General features: G+C 42.0%; 1 protein-coding gene across 1 annotated transcript in view; it reads left to right on the forward strand.

The window, feature by feature from the left end:
- TRAPPC9 (trafficking protein particle complex subunit 9) overlaps nucleotides 1–24,212 on the forward strand; it is a 2,424,721-nt gene that overhangs the window by 496,233 nt on the left and 1,904,276 nt on the right. The window contains exon 11 of the mRNA XM_078686702.1: nucleotides 6,113–6,258. Coding sequence (XP_078542828.1) covers nucleotides 6,113–6,258 — 146 coding nt within the window. The remainder of the gene's footprint in view (nucleotides 1–6,112; nucleotides 6,259–24,212) is intronic.

Below are 24,212 nucleotides of genomic sequence, written 5' to 3' on the forward strand. Positions count from 1 at the left end.
CATCATTGGCCACAGTCCACAAGCCACCTATCAAATGTGTCCAGTTAATTTTTTTGGGGATTACATATGGAGCTGTCCACTCCAATGGCACCTTGAAGTATTTCATAATTTGCGATTATGTCCCCTCCTAAGTGTGAATGTGCATTTTTCTTCATAGCAGAACTGAGGAACTCTGTACTTTTGACAGTTAAAAGCTGTTATAACCTAGCTCTGCTCCAAGATTTCTACCAGTGGGTTATCACTTCAGGTTTCTCAAGTAATCTTTTAAATCCAAGAGGCCAATCTAAAAAATGCTTGCCTTTCAAATCCCTTGTGTCTGATAATGGTCAATGTAAGAAATAGCATCTTCTAAAGGTGTTCTCTAAGTTGTTTTTCTATTTGAACTTGCCGATTTGACCTCTGCTGCGGTTTTAGGCCTGCTGAATGGGGGCTCAGGCCCTTGATGTCTTATTTAACATTAAATTCAGTACTCTTGAATAAGGTCAGCATACTACAGATCTGACATTGAGAACAGTGAGCTAAAAAAGAACTGTACTCGCGAAAGGATTACTTACCCATTTTTTTATATCTAAGTATATATATATATATATATATCTATCGCGCTCTCTCGCCTTTACCACTGTGTACCATTTTTCACAGCCTGTAGTCATTGCCAGGGTGACTAAGGGGCAGATGTATCAAAATACCTATTTGCGATTCTCAAATAGCGATTTTTTGAGAATTGCAAAATGGTATGTATCTACAAAATCACAATTTTTTAGCGATTTCCTAAAATTCCTTATTTGCGAATAGCAAATTGCAAATTTTCAAATAAGGAATAATTTCCCATTAATTTCTTTGGGCCAGGATGCCCATAGGAATGAATGTGAAGTTATTCTCAATTTGCGATTCGCAATTTCCTAATCGCAAATTGAGAATATTTTCAAGGGTGTCTTAAGGACACCCTGCCGCACCCCTGAAATATACATGTGTGCCAACATGGCACACATACATACCCTAAGGGCATGTATGAGCGCCACATGGCACCTTTACAAATGCCAAAAAGTGCATTTGTAAAAGAAATCACAAATACCACCAACTACAAGTTGGTGGTAATTTGCGATTTCTTAGTGTAAATTCGCAAAACCTGAATGCTTCATACATAGCATTTAAGGAATCGCAATTTGCGATTCCTTAAATGCTGACGCAAAATTAAGGAATCGCAAAATTTGCGATTCTTTAAGTTTGTGATGCGATTTCAATGATACATCGCATTTTCCGATTTTTTTTGTCACAAACGCTGGTATTTTTTGTCGAATCGCAGTGTATGCGACAAAAAAAACGTTTGATACATCTGCCCCTTAGTCATAAGACTGTTGAGTCTGCTGGTAGCTTATCCATACACAGCACAAAGCTGAATTTTGAAATAAAATCTCCAAAAGCCATATCAGAGTTACATTTTCAATTGGAACCGGGCACCATGATCAATGGGATGAAGAGTTAAAGAACCCCCTAACTGATACGGAATGTCGTAGTGTTTGCCTACCCCATGGAATGTACGAGGGATTCTAACTCGCACAGTGGAAATATCCTCATAGGGTGTACTACATGCATTTAATTTATGTATAATGTATATCCCCAGAAACCGAGCAAATGCCCAGGTGTAGTTATGCATGAGAAAACTTGATATATGTTATCTAGAGTTGTCAGGTGGTGGCAGAGTATTGGGATGCAGTAGTGGAGAAGATATGTAGAACCGTGGGAGACGTGGTATAATGCTCAGTGCGGCACTATTTTGGAGCTGCATCAAAGCCCCAAAAAATAACATTGAGGTATAGATTTATAGTGATGTTTATACTTTTGGCTGAAAGGCGTATTTCTATATACAGGATACAACCAACGGGCCCGAATTTTTAAAAATGGTAGGAAATGTTGGGAATGGGCAGTGATGGGTATGTAGAATGGCCATGGTGTGTCAAGTGAAAAGCTTGCCGAAGAGCTTAGCGGCAGAGCTCAGATCTTCCAGGAGTTTTGGAGCAGATTGGGAAACGTTTAGAACCAACTCTCTAGACAACATTAATAAATATAAATGCCTGAACTGCTAAATCTTTGTTTTCTTCAGATTTGTGCTGTGGTATTCTGGTTCTTTCCACAAAATATGCTGTGACATATATACTGCTGGGCATGTATGTATATATTGTGTGATGTTCTATTGCATAAACACCAATAAAAACATTTCAGTTGTCAATATAGTGTTCGGAGATGACAGATTTCTATACTTTCTTCAGACATTGCAAACACATAAACACTTCTCTGGGGTTGAAGCCCTGTAATCAAGAAGCAATCCCTCCACAGGTGGGGATTAATAAAGAAGCCATTCTACAAGACATACTAAAGAGCTTGCAACACATCACCGTTCTTTGTTTTTAGGTATTGCTGGACTCACATGCTCAATTGCCTGCTCAAAGAATGAGAGTGGAATTCTTTCTTGTCTTCTCTTGGGCAGTAGGGAAGCTTCTATGAAGTTTCATGGCCCAGGAAACTGATGCCCAGGTACCACTGGAGGCTCTGGTCTGCTGCAGCGCTTGTACGCTGCTGTTTCGAGCCTATCTGCCCGATAGCCGTTCATTCTTTTAAACAAAGTAGTCTACAAATTAAAGAGGAGAGCTGTTGCAGGTCAGATCTTTGGGGAATGTTGCAGACGTATGGACTGCTTTTATGGGACCCAATCCTGAAGAGTCACTGAAAAATCTCACAGTAGTACTGCTACTGCTGCTACTGAAGCAGGGCTTACATTTTGCAGTGAGCATCAGAGAACATATGTTGCTCAGCAGTACCTATTAGAGCTGTTAGTAGTGTGGCCCAATACTTAATTAAGAGCAAAGCTTCAGGAGTACAAGTCATACACACTTAAGCTAATTTATCCAAGCCTAACACATGACACATTTTTTCAGGAATATCTTATATTTGATGAGACAATAATACAAATATTTCTTACCTCTTGACGATCCCAAATACCATTAAACAATGGTTAATCTAATCAAGGAACTGTTGAAAACCCAACCCCTGCATGCAGCCAAATCTACCTTTACAAGCAAGAAGAACACTAGAGAGTAGAATTGTAAGAGGGCCGAAGAGGGCCAGGGAGGAGAGAAGATCCATCTTCATATGGCAGTGGGCGGAGACTGGTGTCCTTGGGGGTGGTGACATTATATTGAAGGAAAGATTTCCTGTTGTCCCATAGCCGGCCCTTAGATAGCAAGTATTTTTAGGTTTAGATTTCTTTTATTGGTTTTCAAGACAAGAGTCCACAAACAAGCCAACATGCCCCTTGATTATCAGAATACAATCCGGCAGTAAAGTTATTGCTATTGGCAAACCATACAACAACAATAAAAAAGAACCCATCTCCCCTTCTTCTCCCTCCCATGAGTCGGTTAAACATTCTTAAGTGATAAGTGTCTAGATTGAGTAGATAGAAAGTATTTTTAAGTGCTGCAGAAGTTCCACCAATCTATCGGTAAGTGGGATTGAGTAGTAATCGCAGTAGCAGTCACCAGTGGACTCCACAGGGAGGCAATGATGAATCCTCTGAAGTACCTGGGTGCACTTCTGGAGTCCAGACGCCAATGGAAGAGATCCCTGGTAGTCAGAGGAGCGCGGTCAAGCGGGTGGTGATAAACAGAAAAGGGGAGTCGAGTAGGGGAAATGCAATAAAGTTGAAAGGATGCAAAGAGTGAGTGAAGCATTGTGAGTTCAGCGTGAGCTACTCCATACAGTGTTGCCAAACTCTGATTCGTGCTCTCGCGTAGTATTATGAATAGTTTTGTAACCAAGGGCTGCTTTCTGTCAAGGGTCTAACTTTGTCGCAGATGCCACCGACCAGTCTCCAAACCCGCCTTCCCCTTGTCAGTGTTGTTTCGCAATGTTTGTCCCTGATACTCTACATTATTCCCATTTAAGTACAAATTCTTAAAAGCACGCACACTCTAGTTGTTCAGTAAGCGGCGTCTCACTAAGAGTTTCTCATGAGTAATCCTTACAGTTTGTTTTGCTCCTCTTTTGTGTCACCCCTATTAAGATCGGTCTCTCACTTACACAATTTTAATTTAGCTCCCTTTATTTGCTGATTAAATATCAGTCCCAGAATGTCCTGCACAGCCAAGAGTGAAGACTGTCCTTGCAGTCACCAGAAATGCCTGACCTCAACTCTCCTCTTCTCGAATATCTTCTTCTTCAAACCACTTCATGCCCTGTCCTCACTACCCACAGTAAGATGCCTACCGTGGTTGCATCATCTGCCTCCTTAGCTTGGATCAGATGCAGCAAAACATGGTGATATGCATAGGGCACCTTCTTTCATCAGCCTCAGCGTTCTGTTCTTCATTCGACAGATTCCCTGTGCACAGGAGAAGCTAAACTCACAACACAGCTAAGTGTGATGCAGTCATCTGCACTTGACTTGGTCTCTACATCCCTTCTTTTACTTCCGGTGTCAGCTGCAGTAATCTGTTTAGAGTATACTCAGGCGCTCCCAAATGTTCATCACCTGCTCCCAGACAACCTCTGTTTATTGTTGCTGCCTTCCTGAGTAAGGCAAAAACCTCTTTCAGATTACCTTTCTCTATTGATGTTGGGTGAGAGAGACCCACTTTTGACCAGTGGGAGTGGGGTGTTGTTTGTGACTGTCCCATGTGCACCATCGAAAATTAAAACAAACATTGTCTGCATTTACTCTGCTAATGAATGCAAACAAAGGTGAGAACAAATGCACACAGACTGTTTGTGCAGTGTCTCTGCTGTGCAGCCTACCTCCTTAGGTCTTGTCCTATGTTTTTTTATTTCCCCGGCTTGTGTTGTTGCACAGCACCAGCAGTGCAAGCTTCGGTGCCATCAAAAAGACTGGTTGCACAGATATAGGACTTAATTAACCTAGCACATTAAAGTCAGACTCATTAGCTTTGGCAGTGCTTGTTGTCAGTGTATTTGAGGGTTTTGGGATTTACCATTTCCATCTCCGGCTTACCATGGAGAGAATGTGTTAAATTCTGAATTTTGCAAGGGATAAAGAAGTGATCTAAGGAAATTAGAGATTTATATGAGCTGCTTCTATATCAAAATCTTGTCCAGAGTAGAGCCCATAGTGTGTGTAGAGAAGGTGCCGTGTTGTTGGTCGTTGTCTGATTAGAAGGATTGGAAGAGATATGTGGTTATATCTGTGCTTTTCACAGTGGATTAAGTAACCATAAAATGGACAATCTGACGAGGTGATAATACTATCATCAAGTAAACCTTCTTCTGCCAAGTGGACATTATATGATGTCCAGCTTGCGGTTTATTTGCTTTATCTTCACAGTGAAGCATTGTAACAAGTAATTTATTGAGTTAAATAGTTGGTATTTCATGGATTCCTTGTGAATGAAGGCAACCCATTCCCCACCACTATTTTATTTTTTGCTTATCGAGGTGGAAGATATTGTTTCATAGTGGTAGGTTACTGATGTGGAGAATGAGTAGAAACAAGTGTCTGTGAGTGTATTAGCATCAAAAGGACAGCTCACAGATGAGGGCAACTAGGGAGGTTGCATTAGAAGCCACAAACATTTCAGGAGGGCAACTTTGATGTGGGATTTGGAGATGGGACACTGAGTTGAGGAAAGGTGATTCTTTGCCTGGGTAAATTGATCTTTAATTCTGTTAAGTACATCTAGCACTGGAGATTGTGTTAATAAAGGATGTGTTTTGGGGTCTGTAATAAAAGTGTATTTAAAAAACTTCCATTGTGGTCGTTAGAGCAGTGTTTAGCTGTGAATACCACTCTTTACACCGAAAATTGCACGACTTTCAGCCTTTTGTTTCTCTTTGGTAGTCAACGCAAAGGAATTCGCAGCAAGGGAAGTGATTAATGTATTCTTTCAAGCTGAATTCAACATTTTTTATTAGCACGTATTCATGAAAAACGTGTCCTTAAAACTACCTTGCATTCCTGGAAAATCGCGAACTACTGCTGACGTATTATGCTTGCTGAGAAGAATGTGCTTTAAATCCATGAAACAATGTAAACCGACCTGAAAATTAATAAAATATTTAAAATACAATTTTTACCAATCCATCTTCTTTTTCGAATTGTCAGGTCTGTGAAGCTTTTGAATCTGCCCATCAGCCTAAGACCACAGAAGGTGAAAAGCCTGCTCTGTCAGAGCATGTCAGCAAAGAGCCCCTTTATCTACTCCCCCATTATTGCACACAACCGCGGCGAGGAGAAAAACAAGAAAATAGGTAAGCGGGCTTATGTTGATATACCTTGGAAAAATACAGTTGGAGGTGGGGGAAGTTAAGATCGACTGGTTGTTAATACTTAAATGAACGCAAACCCTCTGAAGAGCGTATACTCCACAGTTGAGCTGGTACCTTAACTTCAGAGGTGCATAGGTGTCTTTGTAGGATGAACCTATTTCAAGAGCTTCATGGCGCTGTTTATTGAGGGACAAGCAGAAGATTCAGAATTGCAAGAACACTGGGAAGGTTTCGGTTGATTTAGTTTTGAGCCCAAGTCACAAGTGGGTCAGAGAGACCTTAAGAGAATGGGGAGTTTGACTAAATTAATCTTTATGCCATGTTTTGCTCTGGGCAGCTGGTATTTTCAGTACTGCTGACCAGAATCATGGTTCTGCCAGCATGAGTTTTGCTTAAAAAAAGATTATTTTTTTCTCTAAACTTGCCATAACTGATATTTTAAACAAAAATGTTATTAACTTTATTTTTGAGTTTACAAATTACAATATCATACTAAAAAACATTAGGCATCAAGTCAATATATGTAGGCATACTTTTGACATTATCAGTGGCTTATAAGGCAAAAGGTGGCATCCTGAAGGCCATAAGTGATACTTTGATAGTGTACTGTAGTTGTCCACAAAAGGTTTACATGCATGCACACAGTTTAAGTATAAGTTGTGGTTCGATGTGGACAATAAGACAGAGAACCTTCTCGTGATCATTAAGTGACAGAGAACTGGAGAGCGGTGGGTGTAAGAACTGAGAAATCAAGGGGGTGAACTCCTGGTTGGGAACAATAATACTCGCCAGGTGTTTCCCAAATATTATAATTCCTTTCATAAAACCAGATTTGAATTCAGTGTGACAGATATAGAGATGTGTAGATGTTCTGCCAGTGCTCTCAAGAGAAGAGACGAAGGAGCAAGAGGGACAGCTTGAGAGGAGGAGGTTGCAGAGGCAATCTTGCTATTCCAAAATTGTAAGGTTCCATGGCCAAGTGGTTTACTGATAGAGCTGTGTAAGACATTCCAATAAATTAGTGTGCCATCTTTTCAGTGTGTACAAAGAGGTAAAAGCTGCAGGCATCATTTAATCAGGTTCACAGTTTGCAGCAAGAGAAATGATACTGAAGCCAGAGAAACAAATGAGACCTTTGCTCATCATATAGGCCAAGATCAATGCTAATAGCTGAAGATTGTGTACTGGAGAAGGTATTGGTCAACAGAATGTATAGGGTCATGCACAAACTGATTTACCCTGACTGGTCTAGTTTTAGACCTTGGAGATAAACCAAGCTTAACCTTAAGATTCTGTATTATTTAACCCCTTCAGCGCTCATGACGAGCTCAGCTCGTCATGAGCGTAACGTGCCCTACGCTGATGACAAGCTGAGTTCGTCATGTAACGCGGGTTTTTTCAAATCGCAGCGCGCAGCGGGATTAACTGCGGTTAATGAAGTATGATAGAAGGGAAGGAGAGTTGTCAGTTGTACTATTCTTCAGCGCCGAAAAGGTGTTAGACTCCACATAATTGCTCTTCATGCTAGCCATATTAAAGAAAATGGTGTTTGGCCTGAACTTCTTGGTTTGCATTGATCTTATTTTTAAAAATTCCTTGCATAGGGTCAACAGGAATGGGTATTTTATTGAGCACCTGCTCGTTGGGACGCGACATAATGTGGGGCTGCCCCGTGTCACCACTACTCCTTGCACTTTCATTGGGGCCTCTAGCTTGTTGGATGTGATGTAAAGCACTGGTGAAGGACTTCTCCTAGATGGCTAACTGGGATTATCATATATTTTTGTTTGCTGTGTAATGTGACAGTACTGCTCCCATACTACAAGACATAATACAGACATTTGGTGGGGACTCTGATTTCATTTGGGTCAGATCAGCTCTGTATCCCCTCACAGCTGGAACTCTGGCTGATGGTAGAATGTACGCTGAGCTGGAGCCCAGATTGCTTCAGATACATAGGGATGTTAACTGAAAGTGTTAGCAGTCACTTCTTGAAGCGAAATTGCGCTAGATTTAAATGCAGATGTGGAGCATTGGCGGAACCTCCCGATCTCCATTCTTCAGAGAGCTGCAGAGCATCCAGAGAGAATAGTCTCCTCCATGCTCAACAGAAAACCAAGGCCATTACCCAGATGTATGACACAAATGAATAATTCTCCATGTGACTGTGGATATCGGCACACCTTTGGTTTATATTGCTATATTTAATAGAGAGATCAAGCTAGGAAGCCCTTGTTGCAAGCACTAGGGATTTCCCTGGTCCCACTGCTGCAATCTCTAATTATGTCCGTAGCAAAAGAGGGTTGGTTAGGACCGCTCCTCTGCATTCTTAACACTAGAGACTCATCAATTCGACCAGCACTGCAGACTGATGTCATTAAGCCTGCTGACTACCAATAGTATAAAAGCGGTACAAAAGGGAGTGGTGATGGACGGAGCATCCGAACCAATCAAACACTCACACCCAGTCAAAAGATCTTGGTTTAATCCATCACCGTTCTTTAGCCCACTCTGCCACCCCAGTTCAGACATGGCTATATGCAAATCAGTCTGACCCTGTGCCTCATGGGAACAGTCCAGCCCGAACTGCCAAGCCATGCCTTCCCTGGACCGGAAACAAGCTTCCGAGGACCGGTTTCTGGCATTACAGCCGTCTTCAGCCCGGCTTGCTTGAATCCAGTGGCAAAGTGAGCAAGGGACTCACATCTGAGCATACTCTGCCACACTTATGGCAGCCAAAAGCGGTACAAAAGGGGGTGGTGATGGACGGAGCATCCGAACCAATCAAACACTCACACCCAGTCAAAAGATCTGGGTTTAATCCATCACCGTTCTTTAGCCCACTCTGCCACCCCAGTTCAGCCATGGCTATATGCAAATCAGTCTGACCCTGTGCCTCATGGGAACAGTCCACCCCGAACTGAGGCACAGGGTCAAGGCTGATTTGCATATGGCCATGTCTGAACTGGGGTGGTGTGGAGTGCAAACAACGATGGATTTAGGCCCAGATCTCTGTACTGGGGTGAATGTATGACATTGTTCTGCATTCTGTCCTTTAACTGTTGTTTTGCATTTGTCACCCCGAGTCGGATGGGTATGCTCAGACGTGAGTCCCATGCTCTCCACACCACTGGAGTCAAGCTATCCTGGCTGAAGACGGCTGATAGCCAGAAACCGGTCCTAGGATGCTTGATTCCGGTCCAGGAAAGACATGGCTTGGCAGTTCGGGTTGGACTGTTCCCATGAGGCACAGGGTCAAGGCTGATTTGCATATGGCCATGTCTGAACTGGGGTGGTGTGGAGTGCAAAAAAACGATGGATTTAGGCCCAGATCTCTGTACTGGGGTGAATATATGACATTGTTCTGCATTCTGTCCATCAACTGTTGTTTCGCATTTACCAATAGTATAAGGCACCTTATGATGGCCATTGGCAATTAGTGTGCAATGCAATAGTTAAATAACATGCTCCTCAGCTGATCTCTCTCTGTCAAATAAACCATCAAATGCTCCCTGATGTCAGGTTTGTTTTGTAGCAACTATAAATCCTTAAAAATTGATGCTACCCTCAAGAAACAAGGCCTCAATTCTGCAGTCCTTGCACCTTCAGTTTTCTCTCCAATGACCCTTGCTGGACAAACTCAGTGAAAGATGCACCTTCTTCAGGGACACAGCTTCCTCTCTGACCACCACGTGGAATTTCATTTGTGGCAGATGTCCAGAATCTACCTTGACCTGCACCGGGGTCACCTCTGAAATACTGTTGATAATAACGTGTTGTCATCATTCTGCTGTTGGACATTTCTTCTACCTTTAATGAGATTCATGACCTCCACCTTACTTAAGGGACTAAGTGACACTGGAATTCAAGGTACCATCCTGGATTGGATTTCTACTTGCCTTGCTGAGTGGTCCTACATTAATTCCCTTCCTCCTTTCTTTTCAGGACCATTCGCCTCTGTTGCTGGCATTCAACAAGATTCACTTTGTGCTCTTATCCTTGTCAACGCATACATAAACTCTCACCTGCACGTCATCATATCACTCAACCTTATCTGCTACAACTGTGCTGGCGACATGCAAGCCATCCTAAAGTTGAAAAATCCCTCTGACATGAACTGTATCAGCCAATTTATCCAAGCAGCGGATCATTGAACGCTAGACAGCAGCATCAAACTTTACTCGAAAACTGAGGTTTTCATCTGTGGAACGTGGACCAAGTATTAACCCACAACCCTCAGGAATTCATACATCCATCTTCCCTACTGATGGAACTGAGGAGTCTGGAAGTGATTATGGACTTCAACTTCTCCCTTGTGCCACAGAAAATCAAGTGATCAAGGCAAGTTTTACACCATGCAAACTGTAAACTGCGTGCTTCCAAATACAGCTTTCCCCACCTTTGCTCCACCGACCACCATTGGCTTGGTTGTGTTGCACCTAGATTATGCCATCACGCTATACCTTAAGACCTCTCTCAACCTCCTCCTCCTCCCATGCAGCTTCCACACTTGAGCATGCAGAACCAACTCACTCCAGACTTTAAAGCTCTACTTTGACTGTCACTCAAGCCCTCGTCACCTGCCGCCTAGACTACGGCAATGCCCTTTATGCCAGCATCTTCACCCAGCTCCTCAGAAGACTCCAGACCATGCAGAATGCTGCAGCCAGACTCATCCTGGGCCTCCCAAACTAACTCCCCCCCCCCCCTCTGAGAGACCGCTAGTGGCTCCCCATCTAGAAGAGATGGCAGTTCAAGATCCTCACGCACACCTACAAAGCCCTCCACGACCTAGGACCCGCCCACCTCCACCCCAGACTGTACTTCCACCAACCCGCTAGAAACATGCACTCCTCTTCACTTGCCCTTGCACACCCCCGCATCCATGGCAGCTGCCGAGGTGGCCGCTCCTTGACCTACATTGCTACCAAGACAGAGAATGTTTCCCTCCTGCTCCGTTCAGACTCCTCGCAGTCAGACTTCAAAAAGGGACTCAAGACCTGGCTCTTCAACAGAGACACAGCATCCAGATACCTTTAAGGGTGACAGTGTCGCGCTTTACAAATGCTGTTTGTTTGATTAATTGATTATGGAATCTCCTTCAGGTCTTTGCTTTGCATGCGGTCCATGATTGGCAGTGGATCGACCTTCCTTCGTTCAAGGTTTGAATCTGTTCCCAAAGAAGGATGCTGAGATCTAGCTAGGCCCTTATTTTGCCCATCACTTCTTCTTTGTGTAAGTCCTGTATCTGCTGCACTTGTTTTACTGAAGACAGAAAAGATCTTGAACATGTTACTTGTGAACTAAGAGAATGCTCCACAAGCATGTTTAGTTCCAGAGAGTTGTAAAGATCATGTTATTCCTAAGCATTTGACCTGCTCGGGCATCGGGAAGACAATGTGTAGATGCTATGGATCTGCAAGTGTCACTATTCCTGCCTATGTGCAGCTACAAGTTTGCCACAGGACTAGTTCAGCTCTCCGCACCTCTGGCATGGCACTCACCGCTTCCCATGCAGGTCACGCTATAAAATCAAGCTACTCAGTTCATGCAAAACTAATATGGTGGCCTTTTACCCAACCGCCTTAAGCACATAATCATTCACAGTAGTAGGTCGCGTAATATAAATGCTAAAATACAATATGCTGATTGCATTAATCTTCGAATGGTTAACTATGGAGAGATCGCTTTACCACATATCTGTAATTACTTGCTGATTTATTGAAATACTATAGCTATTAAGTAGAAAATCCACATTTATATTTTCATACAGTAAGAAATTGCATTGAGAAATATATATTGCATGACAAAGTATATATTGCATTTTCAAATTACGGTATTACTTGATTTTAATAAGTTTATGCAAGTCCGCCTTAGCTGGGTTACTCTGCTGAATATAGAATAGCTTTTCTGTAATGTCTCCATAATATGTTAAAGCGTTTAGACAGAAGAAGCAACACTTTCATCTAATAACCGATGCATAATTTAAATACTGTGCATATTTAAAGAGTGAGCGTTTGGGGAGGGCGTGGGAGAGACAGATGATGCTTTGATGACTCCAGCTGGCACAGAAATGCTGATGACAGCAAATCGGGTATTCTAGCGTGAGGTTTCGTTTAGTGTGATGATATTTGTACATTGCTTGTGAGTTGTCCAACATTTTCTTCCTCCAGCTAAATTTGCTGCATTATGGGATGGGAAATTAAATTTCAGGGCAAAGTTGCTAGTGCCCTGGAGGTATAGCCGAAATGTATTGCACCAGCTGAAATTCAGCACCATGGGGATTGGAATCTATTAGGTGTGATCCAGCGAAAGCAATATAAAATTGTGGGCACAGACATAGGTTACCCACCACACCATAAACTCTAAACTCAGTAATATATTTCACAATAACAGAGTTTGGGCCCATAGAAACTCTACATCCACTCACAGGGCCGGACTGGCCGTAGCGGGCACCAGGCGTTTTCCCGGTGAGCTGGAAGGGTGGCGGCCGGTTTTGGACCCGTGGGGGGCAATTTTGCAGCCGTGCTGCAATTTCAGCCCTCTGTAACAAAAATAGCAGCAGTTACCAGCAGCAGTGCTTCCACCAGCACCCCGCTCCTTCCAGGCTGGTTCGAGTTAATTGCCAGGGCTGGTTTGCATACCCAGTCCAGCCGTGTCCTCTCACAAATCATCAGGTCCTCCAGTAGATCTTTGTAAGAGCTATTAGGGACTAAGATAATTAAAGACGGTAGTTGTTCCTTCATGAGGACCTGCAATGAAGAAATGCCTAACTAACAACAATAATCAATAACGTCAATGAATATCATCAATAATTAAAAACAAACTCAGTATAGTTATCAAGGCACTTTTATCTAATCTTCAAAATATGAATGGTCAATACACAATAATACATTAAAACCTTTAGTACATGGTTTGTCAATTGAATACAGGTAAAATCACAATATAATCACAGTTTAAAGCAAAATACATCATAAATCAAATAACTGGCATGAGAAGAGAGAGACACGCATTGCAAATTCAGTATGCAATTTTAGAACTAATACGAACCAACATTTAGTTGTAGATTATCAGGCCTGAGACGCAAAGGTGGACTAGTGCACAGCGTGCAATAGTCTGGGATAATGAACCCCATCAGGTGAAAGTTTTAGCTGCTCATCATCCCCAACCAAGGAAGTGCAGGTGAATTTGGGAGATTTCAGTTCAGGATAGTCAGAGTGTGGACCAACAGCATGTCACGCCCACGAATTGCAAGGAAATAGCTACACATATATTTTCCCTCGAAGATTTTATACCTCGAAATGTTCACAATTCCAGCCCCCAAATGTAGCTTCTTGCACGGTTTTATTTGATTCTATTGGTTGAGATCCGTGGTGTGATCATGGAATAATCATTTCTTCAGCCCAAATCGTCCGGAACCTATACGTAATACCTTTGTTCTCTGTTCTTCAGTTTTCTAAGAATGTACATTATTTAATTTCACCTCGGAAATAGGAAGTACACTTGCAACTTTACATGTCTACGTGCTCGTTTCGGAGTTAGCTTACAACAAAGTTGACACATTTATTCATAGAGAGAGGATATTCACACTGTAAGAATGAAACTTCAGTGATACAGCTTGTAGACAAACAATGATGTCAGCATTTTATTATTTTACGAGGGAAATAATGTAAGACAAAATACATTTCTTTAAAGCCTACAATGGAGAGATATAATACAATTTTGAGGCCTACATGAAAAAAACAAAAAACATGTTAACTACTTGATGAAAACGTAAACACATAAAAATCGAATCCATCTATCATTTCACTACTTTCATAAGCATAGTCTAATCATATTTCATTAAAAAACAAACAGTTTCTCTTTGCAGTTTTAGATTCACATTTTGAGAAAAACATAGCAAATCACATTTTAATTGAGCAATCTTTTCAGATCATATTTTGCTAGAAATCAACCAATATATTATACTTTTCACATTATTATCATAACACATTAATGGGTTCTCTCTCTCCATTGTAAATCTGTTTCACCAGTTTGCAACCCTTCTGCATACTTTTAAGAATTCGTTTTGAAAACTCTGTGTTCAATGAGACACATTGTTAGTCATGTTTTTTTAAAAGTATGTTCTAGTAATTCACACGCAACGAGCAGGATTTGACCTGGCAAAATCATTCTCAATATTCATGCACCATCAGGTGCGATAAATTGCACCTATCCCACTCTTTTTCGTAATTTGTGGACTTCATGCTAACTGGGCCGAAATCCACATTCCCTAGTAAATACCTTATCTTTTGTTGAATGTTCTAGTTTAAGAACTGGCTGTAAAAAGCTTTTACTCTCAGCCGCTGCCGGCATAGCTCGTGGGTGGGTGGGTGGGTGAAGGGGGGGGGGTGGACGCGGAGGTGGAGGGTCCGTCAAGTCGCACGGGAGGGGGGATCGGAATTTATTTTTGTAAACTTACCTCGAGGCCGGGTCCTGCGTCTTATGTGCTCCTGCCTCCAACTGGAACAGGGAGCAGGCAGCCAGCCTCCCTCCCCTAAGCCAATCACAATGCTGCAATGCAGCGTTGTGATTGGTCTAAACACCATGTCCCTGTGCCCAGCCAGGGGCTGGAATGTTCTCCTTGCAGACTATAATGCAGCCTGCATGGAGAATAGGGGAGTACGCATGACTGTTTTGGGTGGCCCGAAAGGGCTGACCAAACAGTCAGTGGGCACTTAGGAGTGGGCAAACTACTCTGCCTCTGCCCTGCTCGGAGAGCCAAGCAGCCCCGCCCACCCGCCCTCCACAAAGCAGCAGGACTGGAAACATAAAATTACACTAACTCTAAGCCAATTCTTCTGAATTGGTAATGGAAGCTAGGATAACTAAATTTTCTTCTCGATTTGTATATCTGGGCCCTCTTCTTGGGAAAGGTTCCCGACCAGGATGGATGATGTGGGAGAAAGAGAAGCTCTAAATAAATATCAGCAACGCAGTGAGTGACTGCCAATTGTAGCTGATCCCTATATTTATTGTTCAATCATTTTTATTAGTATTTTCGAAAATAATATCAGTATTAGCAATACTGACCTCTTCAAAACTCTAGGGGTCGCTTATCAAAGCAACACGTCTGGTTAAGCAATATCTTGCCAAACATATCTCATCCCCAAACCACCCTCCCCTCCCCCCACTCACTTTGTATCTTTAAACAAGCAAAGATTACCACAACCGTTCATTGCTACTAGGTGATTCGGTTAGGACTGGTTGTCTGTCTCTGATAGTCTTAGGAGGTGGAGATATTTAGGGCAGGTCAATTCCCAAAAGTCTTTTGCAGGCAGAGATAGACAAGGGAGCCATAAGTCCCTGAAGGAAATGCCCTGGCTGGCAAGTATAAGCGAGATCTTTTCCATACCTAGGCTGTGCCATAGCCTGGAGAGCCATCCAGTGTGGGTGGGAGTCTGCGAAGTGCCCCAGTGTAAGAGAATATTCTGAATGGCTGCCCCCAGCGCTAAGCCGATCCGTTTCCCCCGCCTGGACTTGAGGGGGTATGTTAATGAGTAGGTAGACCCACGAGTGTATAAGCGAGAAATCTTAGCAAGCCAAGCAAGAATATAAAAGTATGACCTCTCCATACATAGTGAGGCGCTTTGCACATTATGGGTTACCTGAGCCGTGACTTTGGACGACCTACAATTATACTTTTATATTCTGGCTTGAGGCTACGTTTTACACAACAAGCACACCAGTTCTTCATTTATATATGACTGTTCACGCTCATGTTCTGCAAGTCAGACTTAGTCTTGTTTATCATAACGATTACAAGAATTGCAAGTGTCCAAAAGTAACGTTCTTACACTCAAGATTCGAGTTTGAAATTGGGACCTTAGCTATTTCTGTTTTCAACTCCCCAAACCAAACGGGGGATTCTGGAGTTCATACGTGATTGTTAAAGTTTAAAGTTTGAGCCTTGAAAAAGTAATCTACACGACGAAACACGTATCGGCTGTCTGCATCTACGATACAACTTCACATCAACAATATCAAGAGTTTCTACATAATTACACTTGTATTAGGACTATATCACCCTGTCCATTGTGTTTGTTTTTGGTGCTGTGTCTATGATTAAATTGAACTGACAACAGGGTCAGTTGAAAAATGACCAGATGCTGTGCTCTGTACTTTAGTTTTTTGATTCCTAGTGTATATGGAAGATCTTTTCCTATACAGGGTAACACTGGTTAGGTGGCACAGTGTTTACATTGAGCACGCTTATACATGTAGATTCTAAATTATTGAAAACATTACCGAGGTGCTGACCATGCCTATATTACCATACTATAATCCATACTCCATGGATCGTGAGAACCTAGCTTGTCAGAAAGGCAAGGAGCAGGTCTTACCAATTGGACGTACCTATTTGCAAAAGAAAATTCTTTTCTTTAGTCCCCTCACTCACCAGAGGTTGCCCTTAGGTGACATGCTTCATCATTGGGGCTTCCCAAGCATCTACTGCTTGGGGCGTGCTGCGACTTGCGAAGGATACGTAGGAGCACTTTTTGTGAAACTATGTGTGGTGCGGTGTATGGTGGAGTGGTGTTTTAAGTGTGAGTTTAAAAATACCTAGCTAGTAAGCCTACACATTTATTCTTGCTTCTAGTTGGTATAGCAAAAAGGGGGTTAGATGTAGGAATTGGAACCTCAATGTGGTCAAAAACCTAACTATCTCGTCGACATGTTTTAAGGTGTCCCCTACACCTTTTCTCAGGACAACATGAGGACCAGCCTCATGTTTGCCACTCCGATTGAGAACCTTTAATGTGGTTTACAAATGGAAAAGACACACCTATTGTGTGTATCTAACTTGTATACATACGGTTAAGGATGAATCCGTAGTATCTGTATTAGGGAAAAGATAATATCATTAGTACATGGTGCCTGCCCACAGGGGCAGGCCAAATCCCATTTGCAATAGTTGTTCCTCATGAACTGTGCCTAGGAAGTGAAATATTACATTTAGTGCATATTACGGTGTTCCTAAAAAGAAGGTGAAACGGTGGGTGATCCTCCATTCACAACTGTGCATAGTATATCTGTTCAGAGGGTTGAAAAAATACACATATATATCACTATTTACACTTGTATGTACACTATGAGCACACTCAGTCTGGAAGCACACTCACAACCCACAGGGTATACAGGACCCTCCACCCAGGCGGACCATGGGGCATAGCACAGCTCAAAACTAAGTACGTCTACCAACTGCAGTAATACCCACGTTTGGGACGAAAATTACATGTTTAAACGTCATGTTTTGTCTGTTTGTGAGTGTGCTTCCAGACTGAGTGTGCTCATAGTGTACATACAAGTGTAAATAGTGATATATATGTGTATTTTTTCAACCCTCTGAACAGATATACTATGCACAGTTGTGAATGGAGGATCATTCACCGTTTCACCTTCTTTTTAGAAACACCGTAATATGCACTAAATGTAGTATTTCACTTTCTAGGCACAGTCCATGAGGAACAACTATTGCAAATGGGATTTGGCCTGCCCCCGTGGGCAGGCATCATGTACTAATGATATTATCTTTTCCCTAATACAGATACTACGGATTCATCCTTAACCGTATGTAGACAAGTTAGATGCACACAATAGGTGTGTCTTTTCCATTTGTAAACCACATTACAGGTTCTCAATCCGAGTGGCAAACATGAGGTTGGTCCTCATGTTGTCCTGAAGAAAAGGTGTAGGGGACACCTTGAAACATGTCGACGAGATAGTTAGGTTTTTGACCACATTGAGGTTCCAATTCCTACATCTAACCCCCTTTTTACTATACCAACTAGAAGCAAGAATAAATGTGTAGGCTTACTAGCTAGGTATTTTTAAACTCACACTTAAAACACCACTCCACCATACACCGCACCACACATAGTTTCACAAAAAGTGCTCCTACGTATCCTTCGCAAGTCGCAGCACGCCCCAAGCAGTAGATGCTTGGGAAGCCCCAATGATGAAGCATGTCACCTAAGGGCAACCTCTGGTGAGTGAGGGGACTAAAGAAAAGAATGTTCTTTTCCAAACAGGTACGTCCAATTGGTAAGACCTGCTCCTTCCCTTTCTGACAGGCTAGGTTCTCACGATCCATGAAGATAAAGAATGCTTTTGCTACACTCGATCAGTCATCAATCTTAGTTAGCCTTAAGCTACAGCAATTTAGGACAATTTGAATGCTTTACCATACACCAGATCGTATTTCTAAATGAGCATCATCTGGAACCCTTGGGTGGTCTTACTGCCCCAAGTGTTGCCTCTATGTGGCCGATATAGTCCATATGTTTGTGAAATGTCGCGGCTCAAGGAATTTTAGGATAGCCTATTTCTATTGACATCAGCACATCTGTGGCTCGAAATCCATTTGAACTGTAAGGAAATTTTGTTGGGTCATAAGCCAGGGACGGATGCCATCCTCAGCTCAATGATTTTAATTATAATAGTCAGTGCTCTCTTATGTATTGCTAGGGTATAGATTGATCTTGTACCGTCTAAAATAACGGAACTCTGAGCCATGCTGTGTCAAACTTATGAATGTGAAGCAGCAGTTGCTAAGGCCAGGAGCCCTCGATCAATTAAAAAGGTGGGAAGGATCTGGGTTCGCCTCCACTGAGCTTGTCTCATCTAACTGTCATAGTTATAATTTGAAATGTTTTAGATGAATCCCTGTCTTTAGGCCTTTTTTTCTCTTTCTATCATGTCCCTTCCCGTTGTTCAATTTCTTGGTATTCTATTTTCTCCTCTTCTTTGTGTAACTGTACGGTGATACCTTACAAATTTTGGATATAATGACGATTTAATGTATCAATCGTTCGGACTCTTGGTAAAATCAAATAAAAAGAATTGTTAAAAAAAATAATATTCTGAACTGAGCCTACCTACCACTGGCTCACGGTAGCAAAATATACCCAGGAGCTGTAGCTGCATGTCCTTGCTCTATGCAATTAGATGCAGATCTGTTTCATATGCTTTGGCCTCGCCCCATGCTCCTTTCATACTAACAAAGAGTTCTCGAGGTGTTGTCGACCACGATGGGACGTGTACTACCAAATTCCCCAGAAGTGGTCCTATTGGGTGAATTTCCCCTCCCTAAGAGCAAAAAAATCCTCCCCCAAGTTCCTCGATCTGACTCTTCTTCTAGCAAAACCCGATATTACACTGCTCTGGAAGGATTCACTTCCTCCGGTTATTGTAGATTGGACCAAGATCTCACTCTCTTGGTTTCGATCCGTGAGCACCCTGTCACCCAGGGAGGAATGAGCTGGTCTGATAAAATGTTTTATTCCGCAGACATGTGATATTTTGGTGGAGGGTTTTAAAGGCTGAACTAAGGATAATACTCCCCTCTCCACATCATCCACCCCCCCAGAACACATGCACACTTGGTTTTATATATAGTATTTGTTCTTGCTGTATCTGGTCAACTACTCTAGGCAATGGTGTAAGGGCGCTTGTCTTTGACACACTGTAATCATTTCCCCTATGGAACACTTTCTTCTCAGCACCACAGGCTTCATTGCTGTGCTTCCCTGCACTGATAGGTAAAGCAGCTGCAACTGGGCGGGGACAGAGGGGTGGAGAGGGACAGTTATTATGGCTCAGTGCGTTACACAGAAATATTTAACAAATGTATGCTAACTCTTCATAAATAGCCCAGCATTGTTCTTCTGTACTTGTCCGATGGAATCTATTGCCATGGCTACTATCATGCCATGTAACCTCTTTTGGCTTCCAACGCTAAAAATCTTGAAAAAAAACAGATATGGTAGTGTATCAGTTTGGTGCCTTAGATCACAACATTACATTGACATTTATTTGAAGTGAACGTTTCTTAACATGAACTTTAAAACATTCATTAACTGTGCTCTTAACAACATAAAGAGTGAACAAAGTGAGCCAGTTGTCTGGTGTCCTTTACATCATGTCCAATATTATTGTTATGAATGATGGAACATTCCGGGCTAATAAAACATGCAAGTGAGTTTTTTGTACACAGCCCTTCTTAAACTGAATTACTTGAAAGTGCTCTCAAATGTCAATGTCAAGTAAACTAGTCACATGAAGTAAATTGATTTGACTAAGATACACAATTTAGCCATGCAGGAAATCTGGGATTTGAACCCAGGGTTCCCGGTTACACATAGTGTACTTAAACCACTGATTAGATTAATTTATTTTTCTCATTCCCCTTAAGGACCAGAAGATAGTGTTTTTTTATAACTCTGTAAGATGAATAGTATACTTTGTTAAATAAATACAGAACACAGGCTAATATGACACAATATGAAAAAAAATGAAAAAAGTACATAATGAATGCAAGACACCATATGCTAATATCAGTTGCATTTTAGACATAATATAGCTGTTCTAGAGGTGAGTGAGCTGCTGAAGCTTGAGCCAGGCCTGAGCCTGAAGCATGTCTCTGTCTCAACTCGAGGTCCTGTTGAAACCTCAATCCTATACTGAGGCTTTTGCCTGCCTCCTTCCTTTCTACCCACGATGGAGTCTACCCACGATGTAGCATAAGGGACAGGGCTTCTCACTTTGCGACTAGGAAACCAGGTTTGAGTCTCTGCAATGGCTCAACATCCTGTGATTCTGGGTAAACCACTTACTCTCCCCATGCCTATAAACAATGAATGTGACCTTGGACAATGTAAGTGCTGCTCATGTAAAGCGCTCGAATACCTTTGAGTCGAGTTCGTGCTATATAAAAACGTCAGAAAAAAAGCATAAAAAAGTAAAAACAAAGCCCTTAACATAAGAAAAGACAAATACCCATTTCGTGGTTGACTTGTACAAAGTTAAACTAGAAACCCGGGATAAATTGTGGCTTCTCTGCTTAAATTGTGTGATCTTAGGCAAATGTTTTACTTCAACAAAACTATTTTTTCTCCTTTAATGTGTATGAAAGCACTTTAAAAAATGTGAGTTTAGGATACCAGTTGTATAAAAACCTCTTGTATTTGATTTAATAGACTTTTATTATGATTTATTATTGTGAGTGCTTCACATGTTAAAGAAATACACTTCTCTTGAATTATATCATATTTTACATGATGTTTGTTATATGATTTATACAGCAGACATTTCATGTCTTGGATCGAGGACGAGCTCTAAGATCCGAGCCAGACCCATGGCTCTGCATTCCTTATTAATGTGTTGGCTCCGCCCACCTCAAAGCTATTGAAGTGCATTAAAAGAAGTTTGGCTACTGCCATAGGGACGGAGTCATAAGCGCAGAGGAAAATATTCTGTAACTATTTTCTTGATCTCTTACCGTCAGGTGACTAAATATAAAATAATGTACTGAAAAGTGAATAAAAGTTAAACCAGTCAGTGGGATTGCACTATTTTATGTTATGAAACCTCTGTTGGTTAATGCGATCACTTCAGATGTATATGTCTGCAACCAGAGGACCACAATATTGAATCCTGTTTGTTGTAGCAGAGAAAAGCGACTTGTGTATTTTTAGTGCTAGGAGGTCCCTGAAAGCACCATGAATGTTTAAGTCATTATTTTAAGCTTGCATTATAAACAGTATAATATAGGCTGCCATAAATGCACATGTAAATTTAGGTTAAAGATAAAAAGTGCTTCTAAAATAGATTATAATAATATGCAAACTATACTTAGTGCAAACCTTTTTTTTATAACTGTCCAATAAAAGCATGCTTTCCATAGCTCAGCTTAGAAGACCCTTGAAGTACTTTGCTAAAAGAAAATATCATGTCATCAGGAAGCTTCAATTGATCCCATCAATTAACGCCTCTCAAGCAGGCTTTTCATTTGCCAAAAACCAATGGCACACATTTGCATTTCTTTAGGGAAGCAGACACCCTAACAAGAAGAATTATTTTTAGTTGTCTGCCCCTCCCTTTGTAATGCAGCACTGGAAATACCTTCCCTTGCACTTCAGCTGTGGAATTTCAGTTGTGGAAATGAACTTTTGTACTTTAGCTGCAAGGCAAAAATTACGGACGAATGCCGTCCGTCAAGACATCAGCCGCGGAAAACGGACTTTAGGGCAAATTTGTGTCTGTGAGTATTACGGAGGGTTGGTCACCCTTTTCCCACAGACTTCTGGGCATCACCACATTTAACTAGCACAACATCCAGAAGTAAAGTCCTTGTACACCTCCCTGACCCGGAAAAGAGGAAGCACTCGAGGGCTGTTAGGGTTAAGGCTTCTTTATTCAATTATGCCTCCTTCGACCCAGCAAAGAGAGACGCGTTTCGCCTGTCGCAGCAGGCTTTCTCAGTACCCTTTGGATTATAGAATACATTTTTCGCAAAGACTTGTTGTCTGTCCTCTACCTTTACTGAGCTTCTTCCGTCCTTATTAAGCAGTGGTGGCTCCTCCACTATGGCTGAGGAGCGTCGCTGCCCACCCCCTGCCAGCAACCTAAAAAATAGAAAAATAAAACAGGTTTATTATTGTTTTCTTTTTTAACTTCTAAGTGCTGAGTCTTCAGGGCAGGGCCATTGCAGGGGCAGCCATGGAGGGGAAGTGGTGGCCACTGCTATCAGTGCGCATGTCAGTTTGGCCCGCCGTCTTAGTCTTAAGATGGCCAAACCGAAATGGGCACTGAGCTGTCTCCAACCCGAGCTACGTTGCCGGTTTGGAGACAGCAGGTACAGGCTCCCAGTCTCTCTAGGAGCGTACATCCCAGCCGCTCAGGCCAATCTTGACGCTGCTCTCATGCTGGCAATAGCATGAGTGGAGCATCAGGATTGGCCGTAGGGGAGTCTGGGAGCCTGTGCTGCACTCAGGAGCAGAAGAGTTGCGATGAGGCGGGGGCAGGTTTTATTTTCTTGCTTCTTTGTATATTCATCCCCGCCCACCCGCCCCCCCCCACACTCTGCTCTAACACCAGCCGCTGCTGTTGTTAAGAACAGTTAGACTTTATAAGTTACACAGGTAGCCGTTGCACAGAATGGTGTGGGAAGGATACACAATGTTGACATATCTGCTGACATAAGTGAAATAACGTGCTTGTTTTCAGGACTGAATATCAAACTTTTCTTTCGATTAAAATGATGTAGATAGTTTTGAAGATGGTGTGGGCTGGCAAGGGGAGCCATTGTTGTTCCATCATGATGGGGGTGATGTGATCATATATCTGCAGACCCTGGGTGATACCCACTGTGGCGTATAGGCTGCCTCTCAGGAGGGGTGGTAGTGTGGAGTCTGGGAGGCATGGAGCTGGGCGTTGCCACCGTCTGGAAGTAATTGTTCCACTTTATTTATTTTCTTTGTTTTTGGCAATGTGCTCCTTCAGGTTGATGTTGAATCCAAGTGTCTTTTATGACCCCCTTATTTATTGGTATTTTTTTTGCGACAGTTGTGGCTTCTCTCCAAAATGGACATGAGGACTTGTTTCGCATTAAGTTATACCGCCAAATACTGACTTCACGTTTTTGCATAATGATACATACTTTTCCCAAAATTTAGCATAGTTGCACATATGAATATTTGCAGAATTTTGCACACCCCTATTAATGTCTTAAGGAGAAAGAACAGTTAAACTGCATCTACACCTTAGCTCTTACCAGATAGAGTGGTGTGCATAAATGTGATCAATAAGTCAAGTCAATCAAGATGACAGTCCTGGAAAATGAGTGGCATGATTCAAAAAAGAAGTCTGCATTTAGGTTTAAAATATGAGATGCAAATGGCAATGAAATGCTTGTAAGCCTTAAATTGAACATGGTGCATATATTCAGTTATATCTTTGTGAATACCAGATAAAGTTAACAGTTGGCCACGTGCACGTCTGCATACCTGCCAACATTTGGAAATAGATAAGAGGGAGATTTAGAAAAGTAAATTTGAAGATTTTTTATATTTCCCTTTTAACTTGCTTTGTAATGTAGCTCATTTTAAGCAGTAGAA

The sequence above is a fragment of the Lissotriton helveticus genome, chromosome 4_1 (genome assembly GCF_964261635.1).
Source record: "Lissotriton helveticus chromosome 4_1, aLisHel1.1, whole genome shotgun sequence".
Lineage (NCBI taxonomy): Eukaryota > Metazoa > Chordata > Amphibia > Caudata > Salamandridae > Lissotriton > Lissotriton helveticus.